General features: G+C 46.1%; 1 protein-coding gene across 1 annotated transcript in view; it reads right to left on the reverse strand.

Annotated features, from left to right (window-relative positions):
• Positions 1–18240, reverse strand: part of GPR137B (G protein-coupled receptor 137B) — a 47518-nt gene that overhangs the window by 4766 nt on the left and 24512 nt on the right. Inside the window, exons 3-5 of the mRNA XM_044916011.1 lie at positions 15944–16166; positions 13833–13982; positions 11134–11262 (exon numbers count right to left, since the gene is read on the reverse strand). Of these exons, the coding sequence (XP_044771946.1) occupies positions 11134–11262; positions 13833–13982; positions 15944–16166 (502 nt within the window). The remainder of the gene's footprint in view (positions 1–11133; positions 11263–13832; positions 13983–15943; positions 16167–18240) is intronic.

Here is an 18240-nt window from a genome sequence, read left to right on the forward strand (position 1 = left end):
TCAAATAACAGGAAACAAAACCTAGATAAGGTGGGATGCCTTAAAATTTCTTATTTGTAGCAGTTCAAGAATGTCTACGTAAAAGAATGAAGTTGGATCCTAACCTCACACCTATACAAAAAGTAACTCAAAATGGATCAAAGACCTAAATATAAGAGTAAAAACTATAAAATTCTGAGAAGAAAAATATAGGAACAGATCCTGACCCAGGATTTGGCAAAGGATTCTTAAATATGATACCAAAAGCATGAGCAACAAAAGAACATAAAATTCATCAAAACTTAAAACTTCAAAAGATACCATCAAGAGAGTGAACACAGCCACAAAAAGGGAAAAAATATTTGCAAAATCACTTTATCTGACAAGGGACTTAGATCTAAAATACATAACATAAAGAACTCTTAAAACAATAAAAAGACAACTCAATTTAAAAATGGGCAAAGATCTGGAGAGACATTTCTCCCAGGAAAAGATATAAATGTCCAATAACACATGGGAAGATGCTTGGCATCATTCGTGACCAGGGCAACAGGCACACCCATCCAGGACATCTAGAATCAAAATGTCCATAACAAGTGCTGGGGAAGATGTGGAGGACCCAGAACCCTCCTGCCCTCCTAGCGCGAGCTTAAAATGGCACACCCACTGCGGGCAACAGTCGGGCAGGTTTGTTTTTAAAAGTGTAACCTCCACTTCCGGGAAGATGGCAGAGTAGGAGGACCCTAAGCGCACCTCATTGCACTGATACAACTGGATAACACATCCCAGAAAAGGGCCTGAAGACTGGCAGGACCAACTCCACAAGTACATGTAGAGAACTGGACCCACGAGTGAGGGCAGGAAGAGTGGAGACGTGGTTGGGAGGTAAGGGGCGGTGGCCGTCTGCATGCTGAGGGTGGAGATAAACAGATCCTCACTCCCAGGGGCCTCCAAAAACCGGCTGGGCCAAATTTCCCGAGTTCTGTTACAACCAGCTGGAACTTAAAGCCTGGAACTTTAAATATCAGCAGGCTCAGTTCCCGGAGAGGCTGGAGAGGGAGAGGAAACCGGGTCTCAGAGAGACAGCCCAACAAACTGCCTGCAAAGGTGCAGCCCGGAAGGGCAGTTTGAAAGATGCCTGCGGCAGATGGGAGAGAGTTATTTACTAATCTCAGACCCCGGACCAGAGGGACAGATTTCCCTGGGAAACTCCTCCAGGAACAAAGGAGCTCCCCCGGCCAGCACCCCCAGCAGAACCAGGAGGGGGCCAGCATTCTTACATAACTTGCTTCCACCGCGGCCTGCCCCCTGCAGCCGGGCCTGCCTCAGTCCTGGTGCTGCGGGTCCCCTCCCCAGAAGGCCTTTACAACCTTGCCAACGTGGTGTGACCCTACTGTGTGTTTTGCAGGGCCTCGGTCCTGGCAGCAGCAGCGGGTCTCCCCCTGTGGAGGATGCTCATTCCCTGTTAAGACCGCATGCCCTGCCTGCGCATTGCAGAGTGGCCCTGGCCAGCCTGTCTCCTCGAGGCTGTGTGTCCTGTGCAAGAGGACTGGCATGCAGAACGTGCGGGCACCACACATCCCACTCACACACTTCGTGGAGCAGTCCGGGCTGGCCCAGGACTGGGCAGTGGGGGCACCACCCCTCTGTAAAAGGACAGTGCCACCTTGTTAGAAGTGCGCACCCACCTACTACTTTCAAGAGCTGGATAGTTAGCTGACTAACCTAACAGAAACAGACACAGAGGACTAGACAAAATGAGCAGAGGAGTATGTCCCAAATGAAAGACCAAGACAAAACCACAACAAAAGACCTAAGTGAAACAAATATAATATGACTGATAGAGAATTTAAAGTAATGATCATAAAGATACTCACTGGACTTGAGAAAAGAGTAGAGGACATCAGTGAGACCCTTAACACAGAGATAAAAAAGAACCAGTCAGAAATAATAAATGAAATTTAAAACGCACTAGATGTAATACGTAGCAGGCTAGAGGAAGCAGAGTAATGGAAAGCAATCTGAGCAGGTGAGAAAAATTATGCTAAATGAGAATAGACTTTGAAGCTCAGTGACTCCATCAAGCATAATAACCGTTGCACTTTAGGGATCCCAGAAGAAGAAGAAAGAGAAAAGGGAGCAGAAAACTTATTTGAAGAAATAATAGCTGAAGCCTCCCTACTCTGAGGAAAGAAACAGATATCCAGATCCAGGAGGCATAGAGATCCCTCAAAAAATCAACCCAAGGAGGTCCACACCACGACACACAGTAATTAAAGTGGCAAAAAATAGTGATAAAAAATGTTAAAAGCAGTAAGAGAAAAAAGATCGTTACATACAAGGGAAACCCCAAAAGGCTATCAGCTGGCTTTTTCAGCACAAACTTTGCGAACCAGAAGGGAGTGGCATGATATATTCAAAGTGCTAAAAGGTAAAAGTCTGTAGCCAAGAATACAAACAATCCTAAAATTTGTATGGAACCACAAATGACCCCAAATAGTCAATGCAATCTTGAAAAAGAAAAACTGTAGGTATCACAATTTCAGACTTCAAGTTCTATTACAAAGCTGCAGTAATCAAAACTAGGGTACTGGCACAAAATACATAGATTGGGGCGCCTGGGTGGCTCAGTTGGTTAAGCATCCGACTCTTGGTTTCAGCTCAGGTCATGATCTCAGGGTTGTGAGATCGAGCCCCGCATTAAGCTCTGCACTCAGTGTGGAGTCTGCTTTAGATTCTTTCCCCCTTCCTCTCCCTCCCTCACTGCTCCTCCCCTGCTCATGTGTCTTGCTCTCTTCTCTCTCAAAAAAAAAAATAGACCAATGGAACAGAACAGAAAATCCAGAAATAAACCCACAATTATATGGTCAATTAATCTCCAACAAAGGCAAGAATATGCAATAAGAAAAAGTCTCTTCAACAAATGGTATCAGGGGTGCGGGCACCTGGGTGGCTCAGCCATTAAGCGTCTGCCTTCGGCTCAGGTCATGATCCCGGGGTCCTGGGATCAAGCCCCGCATCGGGTTCCCTGCTCAGTGGGAAGCCTGCTTCTCCCTCTCCAAATCCCCCTGCTTGTGTTCCTGCTCTATCTCTCTCTGTCAAATAAATAAATAAAATCTTTAAAACAAACAAACAAAAACAAATGATAACAGGAAAACTGGACCACTTTCTTACACCACACACAAAATAAGCTCAAAATGGATTAAAGACCTAAATGTGAGACCTGAAACCATAAAAATCCTTGAAGACAGCACAGGCAGTAATTTCTCTGACACTGGCCATAGCAATGTTTTTCTAGCTAGGTCTTCTTTGGCAGGGGAAAGAAAAGCAAAAATAAACCATTGGGACTTCATCAAAATAAAAAGCTTCTGAACAGCAAAGGAGTCAACAAAATTAAAAGACAACTTACTGATTGGGAGAAGATATTCACCAACGACACATCCGATAAAGGGTTACTATCCGAAACATATAAAGAATTTTTACAACTCAACACCCCAAAAAACAAATAATCCAATTAAAAAATGGGCAGAAAACAGGAATAGACATTTCTCTAAAGAAGACATCCAGATGGCCAACAGACACATGAAAAGATGCTCAACATCACTCATCATCAGGGAAATGCAAATCAAAGACACAATGAGCTATCACCTCACACCTGTCCAAATGTCTAAAATCAACAACACAAGAAACCAGTGTTGATAAGGATGTGGAGAAAAAGGAACCCTCATGCACTGTTGATGGGAATGCAAACTGGTGCAGCCACTGCGGAAAACAGTATGGAGTTTCCTCAAAAAAATAAAAACAGAAGTACTCTACAAATCCAGTAATTGCACTACTGGATATTTACCAAAATAATACAAAAACACTAATCTGAAGGGATACATGCACCCCTATGTTTATAGCAGCGTTATCTACAACAGACAAACTATGGAAGCAGCCCAAGTGTCCAATGATGGATGAACTGGATAAAGAAGATATAGTATACATACACAATGGAATACTACACAGCCATAAAACAGAATGAAATCTTGCCATTTGCAATGACATGGATGGAGCTAGAGAGTATAATCCTAAGTGAAATAAGTCCGAGAAAGACAAATACCATGTGATTTCACACATGCAGAATTTAAGAAACAAAACAAATGAGCAAAGCAAAAAAAAGAAAAAAGAAAAAAAAAAAGAATGACAACCCAAAAAACAGACTCAATTATAGAGAACAGAGGGTCACCAGAGGGGAGGTGGGTGGGAGGATGGGGGAGGTGGGTGAAGAGAATTGGGAGTACACTTACCCTGATGAGCACTGAGAAATACATGGAAGTGCTGAATCACTATATTGTACACTTGAAACTAATACAGCACTATATGTTAACTACATTAGAATTTTAAAAAAAGTTCAACACAGAATTACCATATGACTTAGCAACTGCTCTCCTAGATATGTACCAAAGAGAAATGAAGACTTTTTTTTAAAGATTTATTGATTTGAGAGAGAGCGCGCGTGGGCACGCGCGCATGCTTGTGGAGGGGGGAGGGGCAGAAGGAGAGGGAGCGAGACTCTCAAGCAGACTCTATGCTGAGCAGGGAGCCCGATGCAGGGCTCGATCCCAGGACCCTGAGATCATGACCTGAGCCTAAACCAAGAGGCCGATGCTTAACCGACTGAGCCACCCAGGCGCCTCTGAAGACATGCTCACACAGAAACCTACACACTGATGTTTATAGCAGCACCGTTCCTAAGAGCTAAGAAATGGAAACAAGATGGGACATATCCATACAATGAAATACGATTCAGCCACAAAAAGGAATAAAGTACTTATACATACTACAATATGGATGAACCCTGAAAACCTTACGTTAAGTGAAAGAAGCCAGTCACGAAAACCAGACACTGTAAAGTCCCACTCCTGTGGAACTGCAGTGTAGGGAAACCTACAGACACCGACGAATAGTAGCTTAGGGGCCGGGGGAGGGGAAGTGATAGCTAATGGGTATGGGTTTCTTTTTGAGGTGACAAAAAATGTTCTCAAAACTGGGGTGATGCTTGTACATATCTGAATACACCCCAAACCACTGAACTGTACATGTGACACGGCTGAATTGCATGATATGGGAATTCTATCCCAATAAAGCCGTTCAAGCAACAACAACAAAAAACATGGAGATTCTCAAACTTCACAGTGCATTCAAATCACCTGGGGTGCTTCGTATTTAAAACGTGGATTCCCAGAAGCTACCCCAAGTACCCTCAGGACTCCGATGTGGATGGCAGAGAGCCGCACTTTGAATACAGTTACATGGCCGAGTGCTGCTGGGTGGGGAGGCTTATTTACACCGACCGAATTATGGATCCAAATGGTAGATAACAGTTTAAAGAAATTCCCCACCTGCAATGTGCTTTTTTTTAAAGTCAATGAATAGGAGTTGGGTTATAAATTCCGCTCCCCCAACACCCACGCTAAGAAATATTAGACTGTTTTTTTTCCTCCAAGCAATTATAGGAATTACAGATAGCAATAAGATTATTACTGAGTCATACAAAGTAGCAATTTAGTTTCTCCAAGCCTTATGCCAAAGAAAGCCACAGCACAGCACCGTAATTAACATTATGGACTTGGGAGCCAGACTGCCTGGGTTTGATCCCAGCCCTGTCTCCGCCAGGCCACATGATCTGGAGCCTGTTTGCTCATCTAAGCGTGATAATAGTTTCTATCTCAGAGGCTGAGTGTGAGGATTAAAGAACAGAATATATTTAAAGTGCCTAGCACATGGAAGCACTCTACAATGCTTGGCTGATTTTACCAAATTCTGCAGGTGCAGACGGCCTAAGGCTAGTTTACGAACACTGGCACTTCCCCAAGCCAAATCTGACACCCACATTCCCTGCTAATGAGAGTTCCTTCATGAGTAGAAACGGGAAAATGTTTTTCTATTTAGGATTATGCACCCCTCCCGCTGAAGTCACTTCCTTGTAAATTAGGAGGAAAGATTGTTAAGGGCATGAAGAATCATTTTAATTCACCACTCTGTTGTTGTAGATGAGCACTTATCCTCAGTGTGGTCCCTGAGATCTTTTCAGGCATCTTCAAGGTTTAACTATTTTCACGATTAGCGATTAGGGTATTAAGACGTGACTTGCCTTTTCCACGGTCTCAACACCAGCACGAATGTCGCGAAAGCCTGTTGCTCGGGCACATGATCAAACAGTGGCACCAGCCGCCCGGCCACCACCGTGGTCACCACCACTACGCAGTCAGTTAGAAAAACCATTTCACTTAGGGGCGCCTGGGTGGCTCAGTCGGTTAAGCGTCTGCCCTCGGACAGGGGCGCCCGGGTGGTGCCATCAGTTAAGCACCTGACTTGGTTTCGGCTCAGGTCGTGATCTCAGGGTCGAGAGATCCAGCCCCGCATCGGGCTCCATGCTCAGCGGGGAGTCTGCTTGGACTCTCGTTCCCCCTCTGCCCCTGCCTACCACCTGCTTACTCTCGCTTGCTCTCTCACAAAAATAAATAAATCTCAAAAAAAAAAGAATGCCTGTGACAAAGCAATCCAAGTTATTAGTTTTATTAAATCTCAGTCCTTGTCTTTTTAATATGTTAGGTGACAAAATGAGAAGCAAGCATACAGCACGTCTGTTGTGAGAAAAGTGGTTTTCAGGGAGAGACCCCGTACAGCTGTTTGAGTTGTAGCTACCTTTTCTCATGCAACTTCACAACTCAGACAAACCATGCTTTTTCGGACATGGGTGTTTGGCAGCCTTGTCTTGAAAGTAATTGAACTGTCAGACGGGTGGACGGTATTTATCACTGATCAAATCTGAGTTTTTTTTTTTTTAAAGATTTTATTTATTTATTTGAGAGAGAGAATGAGAGACAGAGAGCATGAGAGGGAAGAGGGTCAGAGGGAGAAGCAGACTCCCCGCTGAGCAGGGAGCCCGATGCGGGACTCGATCCTGGGACTCCAGGATCATGACCTGAGCCGAAGGCAGTCGCTTAACCAACTGAGCCACCCAGGCGCCCCAAATCTGAGCTTTTAAGCAAAAATGAAAGCTTTGGAAAACTGGTATTCTCCCACCATGAGCTTGATGGCATCCCAGTACTTAAAAGATTTTCCTGAAATGATCAGTGGTGATATTTAATAAGTGAAGTTTAGCATTCGGAAGATCTGCATAACTCAGTAAACCAATATTTTCCAAGTGACCAATATAAAAGGTGTGCGTGGGTAAAAGATATATATTCAAAGTGCAAGATAAACTGATGGATATTAATGTTTGACAATCTGAGGAGTTTATTGGTATGGTTTTAGATTCCATATTGCAACTGACTTTTAAGAAACCACAACTTGTTCACTTTTGATGCATATCAAAGAAAAATATCCACAATTATGTTAAAGGGTATTAAATTACTGCACTTTACTGCAAATATCTATTTCTGTGAGGCTGGGTTTTCTTTACATACTCAACCAAAACAACGTATCACAACAGATTGAATGCAGAAGCAGATGGAACCCAGCTGTCTTCTATTAAACCAGATACAAAAAATCTGAAAATTTTGAAACAATCCTACTCTCCTATTTTGTTTTGGAAAATGTTCTTTTCTCATAAAAAAAAATTATGGTAACATGTAATGGGCTTGTTTATAGTGAATTAATATTTTTTACAATTTTAGACACACACACACACACCTCCAAATAAGAGCTTTTGCAGGTCCTCAATAATTTATCAGTGTAACCCCGAAGAGTCAAAGAATCTTGAAAAAGAAGAACAAAGCTGGAGGCATCATGCTCCCTGCTTTCAAATGATATTACAAAGCTACAGTAATCCAAACAGTATGGTACTGGCATAAAAACAGACACACAGATCAATGGAGCAGAACAGAGCGCCCAGAAAGAAACCCACACTTACACGGTCAAGTACTTTACAACAAAGGAGCCATGAATACATAATGGGGAAAATGACAGTCTTTTCAATAAACAGTGTTGGGAAAACTGGACAGCCATATGGAAAAGAATGAAATCGGACCACTATCTTACAGCACACACAAAAATTAACTCAACATGGATTAAATACTTGAATGTAAGAACTGAAACCATAAAACCCCTAAAAGAAAACACAGGTGGTAAGCCAAGTGAAGCCACATCAAATGAAAAAGTTTCCACACAGCAAAGGAAACCACAAACAAAATGAAAAGGCAACCAACTGAATAGGAGATGTTTGCAAATCATATATCTGATAAAGGGTCAATACCCAAAACATATGAAGAACTCCTACAACTTGACAGCAAAATATAATCCAATTAAAAAACAGGCAAAGGACCTGAACAGACATTTTCCCAAAGACCTACAGACGGCCAACAGGTACATGAAAAGATGCTCAACATCACTCATCATCAGGGAAATACAAATTAAAACCACAATGAGCTATCACCTCACACCTGTCAGAACGGCTAAAGTCAAAAAGACAGGAAACAACAAGTATTGGCAAGGATGTGCAGAAAAGGGAATCCTCGTTCACTCACTGCTGGTGGGAACATAAATGGGTGCAGCCACTGTGGAAAACAGTATGGGAGTTCCTCAAAAAAGTAAAAATAGAACTACCCTACGACCCAGCAATTCCACCTCTGCATATTTCTCTGAAGAAAATGAAAGCATTAATTTGACAAGATACCTGCACCCTCATGTTCACTGCAGCATTATTTACAAGAGCCAAGACATGGAAACAACCTAAAAGCTCACAGATGGATGAAAGGATAGAGAAAATATATCTATAATGGAATATTACTCGACGACCAAAAAAATCCCCACCCAAATCCTGCCCTTTGCAACCACATGGATAAACCTTGAAGACATTATGTGAAATGAAATAAGTCAGACAGAACAAGATAAATACTGTATGATCTCGCTTATGTGGAATCTAAGAGCAAACAGAGAAAACCCCAGCATGGGTATAGAGAACAGATGGGTGGATGCCTGAGGTGCAGGATGGGGAGTGGGTGAAATGGGTGCAAGGGGTCAAAGGATACAAGTTTCCAGTTATAAAACGACTAAGTCCTGGGGATGTCACATACGGCACACTGACTAGTTCGTAACAGTGTGCTGCATATTTCAAGGTAGTCAGAGTGGACCTTGGAAGTTACCACAAGGAAAACATCGCACCTGTGTAGTGATGGATGGCAAGCAGACTTACCAGGGTCATTTTGTACCATCTACAGATACCCAAGCACTACGTTGTACCCCTGAAATTAGTATGTCAATTATAGCTCAGTATAAAAAATTAATCAGTGTAAAGTATCCTGAGACCAAAATGTTAAGAATCACGGCTCTAAATAATACTCCGAATAGCAGACCTAGTCAAGCACAGTAACTAAGTAACTCCATCCTCACAGAGTGTGCTGAGGACGGGTGTCCCTGGATAATGAGATCTGAGAGTACACATTAGTCTGTATTCACTTAGTAAAACCGTACTTTGAACAGTATCACATTAGCCTTCCTCTCGTTAAAAGTCGGAAATCTACTCTCCTTCAGGCTGCCTTGGGTTTCGGGAGCCCAGTTCTGAAGCCTCTGAAACTCGAGCTGATGAAAAGGTACACGCAGAGCCTGGGGGAGGCCTCCACGAGCTCCGGGAGTCTGCTTTAGCGACCCCTCACAATCCCCTAGGCTAGCAAGGTGCCCAAAAAACTTCAGGGAAGGAAGGAAAACAAGGCAACTGGTCTCTCGGCCTAGAATCCACTGCCTACCTGTCCCATTTCTGCGCCAGGGAGCCTGAAGTGTTTAGGATCTGACTTTACAGACGCCTCCAGCCGTTCCCAAAGCAAGTAAAGGTCAGATGAAGTGCAGGGCCACGGTCCTGCAGCTAAAAATAATGGAAGGGGAGGAAACAGATCCCGAGGTCTAGAAAACGCTACCCGTTGCCTTCTCTGCAAGGGCCCCAGTCAGGCTGCGCTGCCCCACCCGCCCCAGGCCAGGCTCGCTTTTTTTCCCTGTTTCTGGCTCATCGGTGACTATCCAGAGCTGAGTAAGAAAAAAACAGGGTAGGGGCGCCTGGATGGCTCAGTCAGTTACGTGGCCGACTCTTGATATCGGCTCAGGTCGTGATCTCAGGGTCATGGGGCTCCACACTCAGCGGGGGGGTGTGCTTGAGATTCTCTCTCTCCCTCTGCACCTCCCTGCCGCTAGCATTCTCTCTCTCAAATAAATCTTCAAAGAAAAAAAAAAGAAAAGAAAAGAAAAAGAAACAGTAGAACACAAGGGGTTGGTGACTATATCCGCTTTCCTTCCCGCCCACCCACACTTGTCTCGCATTGGCCAAAAACCATTCACTACACTTTTCCGTGGGTTTCATAGGTCAGTGACTCAAAATGCTACCACTCGTTAGTGTGGCTGGAATAATTTATGGAGCAGAAGCTCCCAGGAGTTTCCTCACTCTCGCAAGTTGTGCATTTTCTGTCCTGTCCTCATAGACACATTTATGCAAAGCTGGCTGAGCAGACACAGGACCGAACCAGGGGAGTGGGGTTAGCATCCCTCATGATGTTTTTATTTCCGTATCACTGAGTTCCCAACTCACCATCTAGCATAACACAGGGATGAAGAACTCGAGTACAATTTTCTATTTTCCTTTGCTAAAATAAAAGCTTATATATTTAGTTCACCCCAAGTCAAGGCTCAGATACCAGGGAGACTGTTGTTGCATTAGGAAAAATAATCACCATCTCCAGGCCTTGAGATGCAACTTTCATTTCTTCTGGAAAAGCTAAGCTGAAAAAATGAATTTCCCTCAAAAAGAGTTAAGGCAAAAGACCATCTCGGACAGACAAGGGAACTTTTTACATCACAACAGGATGGAAGAGGCACGCTCCTGAAAAATCTAAGGAGAAAACCAGATTGCACGCTTTGTGATTAGAAGCAGGAGATATTTTCTGCAACTAGAAGATGGTTTACTGGGCGCCTGGGTGGCTCAGTCATTAAGCGTCTGCCTTCGGCTCGGGTCATGGTCCCAGGGTCCTGGAATCGAGCCCCGCATCGGGCTCCCTGCTCCGCGGGAAGCCTGCTTCTCCCTCTCCCGCTCCCCCTGCTTGTGTTCCCTCTCTCGCTGTGTCTCTGTCAAGTAAATAAAATCTTTAAAAAAAAAAAAGAAGAAGAAGAAGATGGTTTACTTACAAGGTCCTTCGTAGGGTTTCTAACTCGGAAGAAGTAAACGACTAAGGTGGTGGGTAAGAGCTCCCACACAAAAAGGACCACTCCAAATACCACGTATCCAGCATCTCCCAGCTGATTCTTCAGATCCGCCTGTTGAGAAGCAAGGGGAGGACCTGGAGTCAGCAGGCTGAGAGTGGAGGGAAGAAGTTTTGCTGTGATTCTTCCTAACATGCGCAGAGACTAATTCTAATACGGTGTGATTCCTCTCCCCTACAACATGCATGTTGAAATCAGGTAATACTCATGGTCAGGACCTCAGGAGGGGAGTTATTCCAGCCACACAGGGCAGATAATTCTCATCTTCAAAACAGTCAAAGACAGGAACTGCCAATCTCTGATGTTTATTACTTCACCCTCCAAAACCTTCCTTATATCCAAGTTAAGTCTCTCAAATTTGATTTTCTTTCCTTCAACAATCAAATAAAGGAGATGTTAGGTCACTCCCTCCCAAATTTTTGAGAAGAGCATACAACCGTGACCCTCTGTCTCATCCCTGGGATAAACACATCAATTTTTAAACTTCTCTTCCCATTCTCCACATCCTATTCTTTATCCTTTAAAGCTTGTTGCAGGCGAGATCGTCTGGAAAAAAAGCTGTTCGGAGCCCAGGATGTTTGTCTGGACCAGTGGGATGGCTGAATGGGCCTTGTGTGTCGTCTGTCCCCCTCCTGCAGGGCCCGGGGCTCAGGGCGCAGGTGCACAGTCACGTCTGGGCAGCTCTCCCACAAAGGGCAGCATTTCGAACAAAGTGCACCAAAAACGAAGCCATGAAGGGCCGATCACCTCAACGGAGTCCTTCTGCCTTCTCTAGGGCATCGTGTTTGCAGGGCAGTAGCCAGAGCTGATCAGGCTGCTCCAGGATGCCGCCTCCCCAACTCCGCACCTCGCACCCCATCTCTAACTCAGCCCAGCAGCACGCTGTCCTTCTTTGCTTCTACACAGACAACGTGCTGCTCGTGGCCGCCTGTTAGGTTTGCTCCTAGGTTATTTTGGTTGCAACACACAGGTCTAGATAGTCATAAATAAATATCCCCCCGCTAAAAACAAAATTTTAAAAATTGTGTTATTTTAAATGTGTTATCATTATAATATAGCCCTCAGCTGAAAGAAACACTGAAATAATTATTTTGTTAAAACCTAACCTCTCGTTTGATGGGTACGGAGGAGTTTCAGTTTGGGAAGATGAGCACGTTCTGGAGACGGCCGGCAGTGACGGATGCCCAGCAAGAGGACCGTACGCTTGAAAGTGGTTACGACAGTAGCTGTGATGGGTATTTTACTGCAATGAAATCCTTTGGGTCTTATGAATAAGTCTCTAATTTATTGTTTCAAGTTTTGATTTTTATATATTTGATTTTCTCAAAACAGGGCACACCACCTTCGGCAGTGCCTTGCCCGAATTTCTCCCATCCTGTATGGGTGGGATCGGTTTGGGTGGTGGTGGTGGTGGTGGTTTTAATCCTTCCTAACTCTAACACCTTCCCCGTGCCCCTTCTGAATTTCGCCTTGTCCTCACATGTTTATCGGGGTCATTTAATGCCTTCTTCTAGAGTGTGACTCCGGTCCAGGGTGTGATCACTGCTGGGATTTTAGAAGTGTGTTTGTATATAGTTGAGCATTCAGCATTTTTCCAGGAAAAGTTAAGGAGCTTTCTGCAATTCAATCCAGTAGACGCCTATCATAAAACAGAAGTTCTGTTTATTGTAATGGCTTACTTGTGTGTCTGTTTTCCTCAGGGGACAGAAACTGCTGTGGGCAGGGGGGCAGCCCGTGCGTGTTTGTCCCCCGGCACTCGGTCCAGCGTGACAGAGAATCGCTGTTTCTCAGCTGAGAGAATGTCACCTCATTCTCATTCTTTTTTATTTTCAGCTTTTGGGAACAAGCATGCCAGATGATATGTCACTACCTTTGTTCACTGCTTTGTAATTGATAATTCATGAGTTTCTAGAATATCTTAAATGGGAGAGAGTATCATAGGGAGACCATTGGTAAAATGAGCTTTTACCAACACCTTCATCCCCTGGTCATTTTTGTCTCAATTTCCTCAAATGCTGTCTCCATGCTCCATTTTAAAAAAGCCACAGTTTTAGGGGCATCTGGGTGGCTCAGCGGGTGAACTGTCTGCTTTCAGCTCAGGTCATGGTCACGGGGTCCTGGGATTGAGTCCCGGGTCCGGCTCCCTGCCCAGCGGGGGAGTCTGCTTCTCCCTCTACCCCTCCCCCCTGCTTGTGATCTCTCTCTCTCTCTGACAAATAAAATCTTAAAATAAATAAATAAATAAAAGCCACAGCTTTATGTATTTTCTGAAACCTGCATACAATCTGTTTTACCTTGGCAAATTTCACCCTTTAATAAAGCCATCTTACATTTATATGGAAACACTTAAAACCTTTCTAAGTACTGCTTGTCAAGAGAGCCCCAGAAACTAGAAGTATGTGTGCACGTCCACGTGTACACCTAGACGCTAGTTCTCTCAGAACACGTGAACTGGAGCAAGGCAGGTACTATGATCCCATTTGACAGATGAGGATGCAGATACCACACAGGTAAGTGATGGTCAAGGTCACCCAGCAACTGAGCAGCAGAAGCGAAGAGCTAATACCTCTCGGTCACATGGGGTGCTGCGAAGCAAAGAGTCGCTGCTCAGGGTGCCCACTGACCTGGTCTGATACGTTGTACCAGTCGTAATCAAAGGAATGGACGTTCTTGCTCTGGGAGAACGACAGGATGAACAGGTTGTAGCAGGCTCGGGAGGTGTAAAGCAGGATGATGGTCACTCCGACAGCTGTCACTTGACACACAGAGGAGCCCTGGAAAACAGGGAGCCATGAAGGGAGCACCCATTCCAGGTCTAAGACACCAGCCTCGTCCCAGAACCCGGCCTGGGTTCAGAGCTCATAAACCCACGCCCAAGCCTCACCTCATCCCACAGCCCCTCCTCAAATGTCAAATGATCTTCATACAGACGCTTCAAAATCTGGGAGTTGATTTGGAGATGCCTAAAAATGTGGGCCATTGGCCTAAAGCCCAGGTTTGTAAGAATGAGAAAGTCAGGTGGCTTATGCTATTCAACCTCCAAGATGACCCCCTGACTTAGGAGCCCACTGCCCAGCCTCTGGCCTGGGGACAACCGAGCCCAGCAGGATGGCACCTGGGAGAGTGGGGTCCTGCAGACCGTGGCCCCGGGGAAGGGAGCGCTTCCTCAAATTCCAGAATCTTCTAGGCTGGAAGCACTGGAATTCCAGTATCACTCCAGACTTGGAATTACATGGAAATCGGTGATTTGTCCCATTTATGAAGCTACCAATTTACAGTCAAAGGGCCCCTAGCAAGAAACGTATAGTTAACGTGACCAAAAAACTGAAACTGATTTTTGAAATTTGACTTTGGAAGTCACTCATTAACCAGGTATTATTTTATTTTGTCAGTAGCAGTTTAATAACTTGTTTGCCACAGGGGTGATCTAAATGGTCATTTGGCAGCTGAAATGTAACCCTTCCCGTAAAATCCATGATTCTGTTTTTAAAAGCCCGGGATAGCCCTCACATGGGAGACAATATAAACAAGAAAAAGTTAAGGCAAAATCCAGTCAAAAATCTGTCAAAACTCAACAATGAACAAACTACTCCTGCCATACTCAAGTCTCATGGGACCTTGCAGAGGTCAGCCAGATCTCAGCTGCCTCACTAAGGCTTGGTGTTTCTGAAGTCAGAGGCCCAGATTTTAGTCTACTGGTCACCACTGAAGACACGATATCATGGGAGACGGAGCTCCTCACGGTCTTCAGATGGAAGACTGATTACAGCCAGGTGGGCCGAGGGGCAAATAAGGCAGACGGGGGGGGGGGGGGGGGGGGTCCCGCCAGTCAGGGGGTCCACCACAGGACACGGTTCCGGAAGGTTAGAAGCAGAGGAGTTACAGAAATCACTCAATCATTGCACAAGTGAGAAAACCAAGGCCCCCTCCTAGGCCTCCACACTTCCCTGGGCTTCCCAACCAAGGGAGACTTGGGATGAGGCCGAGCAGGGCCCACGAGCATGTCTGCCCTTCCCTATAACTCCGGGGAAGGGCAGAGAGAACAGAGATTCTAGGGTGTGCGGCAGAGCAGCAAACCAAACTTGCCTCCCATCCCATCTGGCTCCATCTCTGACCCATCAGCAGGAGATGCTTGCTGTCCTGAACTCCAGGGGGCAGTGTCCACTGTCCTGTCACAGGATCATCAGTGCCGAGGTGAGCCTCCATCTGAATCTGACGGAGCCTGCGGCCAGACTGCCCAGTCCGAAGCTGGGCTCTCCACCTACGGGCTGCAGAGGGCAAGCCAGAGCGAGCTGTGCCCCGGTCTCCTGGTCTGTACAGTGGGTAGGATACCTACTCCTGGGGATCTGGGAGGACTCCCTGAGCTTATGCACGCCGAATGCTGATCTCAAAGTGCCTGGAACACAGCGCACGCCAGGCGTGTGTTTCTGCCAGTATCACCACAAGCAATCCTGCGAGTCCTTTAAAATGGTGGCTAAACACTGTATCTATAAACCGGAGATTACCCCCCTGCCGGTAATTCTGCACACTCCAATACACCTGCAGCCACCTCAAAGGAACTCTTCTTGCGTGCAAAGTTCAACGAGCTACCTAGCTCTGTGTTTGGGCAACCAGAGTACGGCCAATCGTTTGTGGGGGGTCAGGTGTGAAAGGTATTTGCTGAGTTCTGTTGGCAACCAGGAAACTACTTTTATAGTCAGTTTAACCAAGGGCTCTTGACCACATTCCCACCTACCTTTGACTCCAAGTAAATGTTGGCTAAGGACATCTTGGAGATTTTGTAGAGACAGATGGAGAGAGAGACGGCACACAGCACAAAGAGGGTGTCGTTAATGGCCACGCGCACAGAGACAATGACCTCCCTCTCCCAGTTTCCTGTCTTCACCAGCACCGCGCAGGTTACATTCACCAACAGGAACACGAGGCTGATGAAGAGTGAGGCCAGGTAGAGGGGTAACCTAGAAAGGACCAGAGAGAAATGTAAGGCACAGCGCCCTGCAGGCTGGCTGTATGTTCTGGATCAATCCAGAAGGAAAATGCGGTATTTTTTTGGTTAACTGCTAGAAGCAGAACATGCCACAGTTAACATTACCCAAGAGTGCAGATTTTGGAGGTAGCCATTCTCAGATTCAGATGACAAATCAGCTACAAACAGTGCCCTCAGGAAGGTGCCCTCTGAGCCTCGCTTGTCCTCTCTCCGGGAGGTGGTGCAGATCTGCCACAGCCCCTTGCCCAAGGCTGAACGGAGGCAAGCTGGCCAGGTCCCTGGCCATTTTTAACCTGTAGATTCCCGGAGCCACACACTTCTTTAGTGACTGGTGCAAGGTCTATAGAAAGACTTCTCAGACTGACTAAAACCAAAGTCAGCAGCCTCAAGCTTCTCTTCAGGACTGTCCATATTGTTTACTTCCTTCGATAAACATGCAAATAAGGAACAGATTTGCTTGGCTCAAAAATAGACTGGGTCTAAGCTGACTACATTTTAAATCCAAAAGATGAAAACTCTCAACTATAAGTGGTTTTGAAGCTAGAGAGTGTCTTCCAAAGCTGTAACAGACCAGGACACAGAAACCTGCATAAAGGGCACCGGGGTGGCTCAGTCAGTTAAGCATCTGCCTTCAGCTCAGGTCATGATTCCAGGGTCCTGGGATCGAGCCCTGCATCGGGCTCCCTGCTCAGCGGGCAGTCTGCTTCTCCCTCTTCCTCTGACCCCCTTCCTCACGCTTGTGCTCTCTCTCTCCTTTTCTCTCTCAAATAAATAAATAAAAATCTTTAAAAAAAAAAAAAAGAATCCTGGATGATAATCCCAGCTCCAGACGTCATCACTGACAGGACCCATGGAGGGGGGTACACAGGGAGAAAGACAACGTGTAAGTAAAGGGTGAAGAAGCCAGGCAGAACTCAAAACTGACCAAGTGGCACCCACGACAGCTAGTATGATGTGGCTCCAAGCCTCCATCCCACACTCCTTCCTTCTCCTCCCCACCTGCCCTCATCTGCCCTGTGCGACCCAGAGACACACAGAGCCGAGACATCAGGCCAGTCTCTCGGCCACTCTGGGCTGCGTGTCCTTATCCATAAAAGAGAGATGAGGACTCTCATCCTACCTCAAAGAGCGGCGGTGAGAATCCAGTGGGTCCTGTGCCTTCTTGTTATGCCTCTGTCCTCACCCCACAGAGCCTTGAGGTCTCACCCCAGCTTCCCCTTTTGTCAACAGCAACTTCTACAAAGTCTTCACCTCAGCCCGTCATTCCTTCCTCCACAGGAACTCCCCTGCTGACCCCACGTTCTCCCAGGCCCCCATGACCTACTCCCAAAGGGAAAGGGGTCAACTCTTGGCCGCCATCTTTGCCCGCCTTCCTGGAGCTCCCTTGTCCATTGCTCCACAGCCCTGCGCCTGCACCCTGTTCCTCTGCCTGGGCTTGCCCCTGGTTCCTCTTCCTCCCCCAAAGTGACAACACCCTTGGCTCTCTCCTCTACCCCTTGGGAAATACGCTTACTCTTGCAGGTTCAGTTACAGCCTCGGACGCCTAAGTTCACGAAGCTCATCTTGAGCTGTCGCCCTGTCCTACAGCCAGACTCATGTTCCAAAGAGCCTGCCATGGAGGCCCTGCCACCTCAGACCATGTCCAAGCCTAACTCCCGATGTTCCCCCTCCAGCACTCCTCTTGGTTTTCCTATTTCTCTGAAAGGCACCACAACTTTTTGTAGACTCCTAAACTATAAAGATCTCTTTGATTGCACCCCCAGCTTAATCAGTTGTCAAGTTCAACAGATTCTTTATTCCTACTTCCCTAGTTGTGAGCCCCCTTTCCCATCGTCACCAACCACAGGGCCTCATGCTTCTGCCTAAAACCAATGTGATGGTGTCCAGACTGACCGCCACCCTCAACCCCACCCTGGCACCCTCCAATCCCTTATACTTCCAATCAGTCTATGGAGCCAGGTCAATCGATGGGCGCCCCACATGCTAATTAAGCCAGTCTATGTGCTGGCCTGAAGCCCATCCCTGTGTCCCCACCCCCGTCTTTA

The sequence above is a fragment of the Neomonachus schauinslandi genome, chromosome 6 (genome assembly GCF_002201575.2).
Source record: "Neomonachus schauinslandi chromosome 6, ASM220157v2, whole genome shotgun sequence".
In the NCBI taxonomy this organism is placed as follows: Eukaryota; Metazoa; Chordata; class Mammalia; order Carnivora; family Phocidae; genus Neomonachus; species Neomonachus schauinslandi.